Raw genomic sequence first — 6856 nt, forward strand, 5'->3', positions numbered from 1 at the left:
TACAGCCTATTATTATCCACTATCTATCGCCACTTACACTAAATGTAATAAAATCAGTCATACTCGCATTTTGGTGATTCCCAAGTTGCTGGTTTTTTTTGTTTTTTTATTTATTTTTTTTTTTAATCAGGTCCCTGTCTGGTCAGGAAAGTAAAGTTCGAGCCCTGACATTTTAAACCAGCACTAAAATCCTGATTTATAATTGAGACGTTGTCTGACAAAATCACCATACACATAAGATAAAGACAGTTTCTGTGATTTAGGCTATATGTACACGTAAAATGATCACTCAGGTTAGAAGCAATAGTATCTATTTTATTTGTTCTCTGACAGAGCGCACATCCTCAACTGAATGAGCTGCTGAATCAGAGAGGTGCGGCAGCGGCAGGAAAGCAAGATCTTGCGCTCGTGCGGTAGTACCAGGGGGTCTCGGAAGCTAGATCAGGTTAACAAGTCACTATATTCGTCACAACACGCTTTCTTCTTAGAAAAAAGTCGCAAAAGGGGCCTGAAAAGGCTGGCAAAACTGATGTTGGCAAAACTGATGCAGCCTTCTGTCTACAGGTCCCAGCCCGCCACAGTCCGAAACGGCGTTACACCAATTTTGCACAGGCCGGAGGCAATTACCAAACTGGTTCCGTGTGCGTATCACACCAATGTACATTTTGCGACAGCAAATCAAAGTTATTAATTATTTAGGCTTTATTCAAAATAAACTGGTAGTATTATTTTTCTTCAAAACTATATATAAAAAATGTAATGCCTGTAGAAATGAAATTTAATGCCATTTAAGGCCTTAATTTTCGCAAAATCCATTTAATGACTTTTAATGCTTTTTAATGCCCCACGGATACCCTGTTGTAATGGGAGTAATTTTTGCTGTCAGGTATCTGTACTTTTACTCAAGAATGGTTTTCAGATACTCTTTACACCTCTGCTCTTTCCACAGTGACGACTTCTAAAACAGTTCTCTTTCGAGTGAATCCTCATGTAGACCTTAAGGTCACCTTTAAATCTGAAACTCTTTCAACACTGATCACATGTAAATGGCATCTCTCCAGTGTGAACATTCATGTGTTTCCTAAGGTTTCGTTCCCGTGTGAAGCCATTCCCGCACAGAGTGCAGGTGTAAGGCTTTTCTCCAGTGTGAATTCTCATGTGGATTTCAAGGTTTCCTTTATGCGTGAAACTCTGTCCACATTGCTGGCAGGTGAAAGGTTTCTCTCCAGTGTGAATTCTCATGTGGATTTCAAGGTTTCCTTTTCCACTGAAACTCTTTCCACACTGTTTACAGGCGAATGGACTCTCTCCAGTGTGATTTCTCATGTGGACTATAAGGTTTCCTTTTACAGTGAAACTCTGTCCACACTCTTGACAGGTGTAAGGCTTTTCTCCAGTGTGAATTCTCATGTGGTCTTTAAGGATTCCTTTTTGACTGAAACTCTTTCCACATTGTTTGCAGGTGTGAGGCTTTTCTCCAGTATGAATTCTCATGTGGACTTTAAGGTTTCCATTCACAGTAAAACTCTTTCCACATTGTTGGCAGGTGTAAGGCTTTTCTCCAGTGTGAATTCTCATGTGGACTTGAAGGTTTTCTTCATGTGTGAAACTCTTTCCACACTGCTGGCAAGTGAAGGGACTCTCTCTAGTGTGAACTCTCAAGTGGACTTGAAGGTTTCTATGTTGGTCAAAACTCTTTCCACACTGTTGGCAGGTGAAATAACTTTTAGTTCCTGTCTTTTGAACTCTTTTTTGTGAGGAAGACTTTTTAGCCTGTGTCAATCTTTCTCCAATCATGAAATCATGATGTTTATCGTTATGTTCTTTCTCTTCTTCCCTTTCATTAAGTTCATGACTCGCCTCTTTCAGTGCTATCAGAGTTAATGGTCTTCAATGACATGGTTAGACAACAACACTAACGCTTAAAATTAATAAACTTCATATTTAGACATTTATGATCTACATTTGGTATTTAAAGAATTATAGATTATATTTAAATTATTACTCTTTGATGAAAACATGATTAGTTTGTTAGTGTTCTCGATCATGTTCACTGTTTGAGCAGCACGTGTCGTGATTCACTGAATCATTTCTCAAAGTATTTGATTGAGGACACATTTCAAGGTAGAAAGGCATCAAGGCACGTCTGAATCCAATGTTAGCTTCACTTCCCTCATGAGATCCCTTCCTCAGATCGATTTTTGAAGGAAGCATAGATGTATCCTTAGCTGCCTTTGATATCCCATAATCCTGTGCTTTCCATTCTGTGAAAGCTGAGCTAGAAAAATAAAGATGGCGTCTGAAAGTTGCGTTTGCTGCTCAGTTTGTGTATAAATATACGATTTTGACCAACATATTTCAATTTTGATATCATTTCTATCGAGAAATCACTAGTGTAGTAATTAATTATTTGTATAGTTCTCACCAAATCTCATGCTATTTTGCTGTAGATCATTAAACTGTTACACTGTCTCAGAAGTCTGTCCAAAATCAGTTCAGTGAGGTGCCTTCATGCACAAACGCTGCCGTACAAGTCATTCTCTTATAAGACAGTGAGGCAGCAAGACAGCTACCTAGATTCTCGGGTGCAGCCATAGAGAGAGAAATGAGACGCAGGTTTACTGTTTCTCATCAGTGGATGAGCTTTACTCACACAAATATCCTTCATTACAGTTAGATAAAGAATTACAATTACATTAAATAGTAAATAAACTCATTTCACATCGCTGGTAAAACTACTAAAACTGTTTATGTCGATATAAACATAAAATTCTTAAAACAAACCTTTATTCAGCAGATGCAGGATCGCGGCGCAGTCTTATGACGTCATGTCGTCACTCCAAAATAAAAGTCCTGTTCAGACGCTGCATTGTCTACAATCACAGAAGTGCATTGAAATCTAACTATTTTACCAGGTAATCTTTGTATTAAAATTAAAACAGTGACAAATATGATACAAACAAATGTGTTAAAAAGGTTGTTTGAGTTCATAAAGCAGAGTTCATTCATGTGTCTGAATTGAAACACATTTAAACTAAGTGTGTTTTACCAATATATAAAATGTGGACAAATTTTAGTTTAAACATGTGTATAAAATGTGTAAAAAGTTATCTTTTGAGGATCAGTATAAGTAAAAGAAGCAATCAATATTAAATGTAATCATTCAATACCAAAAATTATTGCTAAAAGGTTCAGTCAAATTAAAAATGTAATCTTTAACATATTTGTAATTAAATCAATAGCAATAAAGTCTTCAATGTCAGGGGTCATTTGTTGCTGTCTATGTAGCGATTCAAATTCTGTGATGCTCTTAAAAGAGACTGTCGGTTCTGTTTTGTGCTTTTATGTGGTTGTCAGGTTTGTTGTTTAGACAAAATCAAAAAGGAAGAAAAATAAATGATCACCAAATATCTATATTTCACAGGTGTGTACTACAGATGCGCGGATCACGGTATCCGCGGGGCGGTAATAAAAAATAACAGTCAATTAAATGCAGGTGGGTCACGGGCGGATGAGACATAAATCATGAATGTTTTGATTTTAAAGGGATAGTTCAACCAAAAATGAAAATGTGATGTTTATCTGCTTACCCCCAGGGCATCCAAGACATAGGTGACTTTGTTTCTTCAGTAGAACACAAATGATGATTTTTAACTCCAACCGTTGCGGTCTGTCAGTCTTATAATGTGTGTCAATGGGAACTTCGCCTATAAGAGTGAATAAAACTTGCATAGACAAATCCAAATTAAACCCTGCGGCTCGTGACGACACATTGATGTCCTAAGACACGAAACGATCGGTTTGTCCCTTTAATAAAGACACAAACTCTCATTTCACGGTAAAACGCAATGGATGTGCATCACGCTTACTTTCGTTTTCAAAAACAGCATCTCTCTTCAGGGAAAACCAATAAAGGAAAACATTTGTTGAGCGCAACTCCTAGTGGACATTATAGAACGCATAGGAAGAAAATCTACATGAGATATTGCACTAATTTGCACAGGCAATTGCAGGTTAACTTGTTAAGCAGCAATGAAGGCAAAACAAATCTGAGAGAAATTTAATAAAATGTGAATTTAAAAAAAAAAGTGAAGGAAAGAAAAGTACCGCATGGGAGCGTTTTAGTGGAGTAGTTAACTAATCAAGTGTTGGGTATATGATATGCAGCATATGAAACACAGTATTTGATAATAAACGAATAAAGCCTGGATATCCAGCCTTTGCTTGGGCTGAACGTGTTTATTGACTTTGGAAAAAGTCAATTAAAATGAATACAGAAGCAATGGCCTGTTTTCAGAAGAATAAAGAAACATAACTGAATAAAACACTAGTGTAGCCTTTGTTAAAACATACAATAAAACACATTAGCGCTCTACCAATGTCTATGAATTATGAGCTGACATGACAGAGATTTGAGAAGAGTGTGTAAGTTAGTATTGTGTTTACACTCCATAAATCCTCCTTTGTGTTGCTATTTAAAGTCAGTCTGTCTCTCTAAGTGTGAAAGTGCTTACTGTGTCAGCAGCAATGGAAAATACAATAAATAAAATTGCCAACAAAATTGATGTAAATGAAATCTAGTTAATTATTCCATATGCAAGTTTTAAGTGAGTAATTACTTGCATTACTGTGCTAACTAGCTGAAGAGGCTAGTCGGCCGATAATATATTATATATAATATTTATTTTAAGGTGAAGTAGTTACATTGTAATTAGAAAAAGCTCTGGGTAATATTAATTAATTAATAAAAACAATAAAACAATGTATGGTTAAAATCCCCCTGTAATCAATTATTTTATCCCTTAAAACTCATCTTTGATCACCAAAATGACATATTTTAAAAACAATTCAAGTGAAAAAAAGAATAAAATGAATTATAAAAACATGTATGGCTAAAAATCTCTGTTTTCTGCTGGTATCTGAGCACGTGGCATGGACTCCTGACGCTCAGCTTACTGTCCTCAGGTCGAGGCATTTGCTGGTACTGTGTGTGACAGAAGCAGAGAGACTGTATGAATGTTGTGTGTTTTGTATGATGACACACACTGTCCCAAACTGGTGCAGAGGTGGGCGAAGGGAACTCTCCAGCACGGGTCCTCTTTATAAAGAGGGTCTCCATTTATCTGTTGATGCAATGAAAATAAAATCCCATATTAGACTCAGACGGTCTGTGTGGCAAGAATAACTGGAGCTGACACAGGCAGGAACGCTTCAGCTGTAACACACACAAAAGCGTGATTATCAGGTCTAAGCCCAAAAGATCCAGTACTACACACCTGTGGAAGGGAAATCAGATGCACCTTCTCACCGTGACAGATAAAGACACATTGAAAGAAATGCCAGTATGAGAAGAAGAAAATGAATTTAAAGGTGCTCTAGATTGTAAAATTGTAAAAAAAAAAAAAAAATTAAAAAAAAATGAGGTGTACTCTTATTCCTAGATGTACAACATTCTTTCAGGAGAGCTGTTAATGTGTCTTTTATGGGAATATACTAGGCATGTCACTCCTTTCTGTTCATCAATCCCCAAAAAAATGCATTTTGGATGCACAGGAAAATTTTCCTGAAAGTACTGTTTTCTCTGTTATCCATGCCATCTAGGGTTTTCAAAACATCTTCAATTTCTGTCTCAGAGAGTTTAGTTTTTGTTTGAAGAGATACTTTTAGTTGATTCTTTGTGTACTGCTGGCACACTCCACTAACTTATTAATCTCTTCTACGATTAACTACTGTGGAGGAAGGGATCAGGTGCTTCGCCTGCAACTTCATGTAAAACATGGACAGATTTCTCATATATAAGCTCTTCATTTGTGCAGGGTCTAGTATATCCTCCTCACCCCATCATCATCTGCCCCTTCATCTGAGTGGCTTTCAGCAACAGAGAACTGAGACTCTCTAGAAACTGAAGGAAGACCGTGAAGACATGCGAAGCTGTAGAGTGTTTGTGCTTTCTAGATAGGTGGGACGTGAAAGATGATTTCACTGAAAATGAGCGATCACAGTTTTTGAAGGGGCAATGCACCTGCTCTCTTTCTGAAATGTGAAATTTGAGGTTACCCAAAAGATCTGAAAGATCGATCAACTGTCTCTGACAGTTGGTAACTTCACATTGAAGGGTCCCTGCAGAGACTCGCACTGTGACGCAGAAGATGACTGCCGATGATGACGGTAAACATGACAAATTTAATGTGTTGTAATTTCTGAAGCGTGACTTGCAACCTGCATAGAGGTAATGTGCCTTATTTCTTTGTAGCCCTTGATGTACATAACCTTTTAGGATTTTCACAGAAACACTACAACTATTACAAGTGTAATCTGCAAACATCTTTACATGGTGCAGTGATCACCTTTTGCCCCGATCTTGACTTTGGCAGCTCACACAACTTATCTGCAGTGTTGCGACCACAAAGGATCACTACAAATAAGGAGAAGATGAGTACATTCATCTTGCGAAATATCTGAGCTTTATTTTACATTCATGCTTAAAATGATCTGGGCTTTAGCCATGTATGGAGACGAAGAGCTAAAAACAGCCACCAAATCTGGAGCAGAACAGCCACCAACAGGAATGATCTGTTTTTGTAGGGAGCAACGAACACCTAGAAGCCGGTGCTCCCAATGACGCCACAATCAGCCCGTCACCTGCAAACAATACAGACACAACACACAAAACAAGGAACGGCCAACAGGGGCGTCACGGCAGGAAGAGACAAAAACAAGCATGCAAGTGTATGGGACATGTTAAGAATAAAAAAAAAATCCAAAGTAATATATTGAAAAATGCATTGTATTAAAAGCACTGAATGCTATCCGTGTAACCAGTGAATCCCTATCAGTTTATGTGCTCCTGTTTCTG

General features: G+C 37.6%; 1 protein-coding gene across 1 annotated transcript; it reads right to left on the bottom strand.

The window, feature by feature from the left end:
* Window positions 1–294: 294 nt before the first annotated feature.
* LOC127508897 (gastrula zinc finger protein XlCGF8.2DB-like) lies at window positions 295–2830 on the bottom strand. Its single transcript, XM_051887387.1, has 2 exons — window positions 2426–2830; window positions 295–2278 (listed from the first exon to the last, which is right to left on the bottom strand). Exon 2 carries the CDS (start codon window positions 1795–1797, stop codon window positions 1027–1029), a length of 771 nt encoding a protein of 256 aa, XP_051743347.1. The 5' UTR covers window positions 1798–2278; window positions 2426–2830; the 3' UTR covers window positions 295–1026.
* Window positions 2831–6856: the final 4026 nt, after the last annotated feature.

This window comes from Ctenopharyngodon idella, chromosome 3, assembly GCF_019924925.1.
Source record: "Ctenopharyngodon idella isolate HZGC_01 chromosome 3, HZGC01, whole genome shotgun sequence".
In the NCBI taxonomy this organism is placed as follows: Eukaryota; Metazoa; Chordata; class Actinopteri; order Cypriniformes; family Xenocyprididae; genus Ctenopharyngodon; species Ctenopharyngodon idella.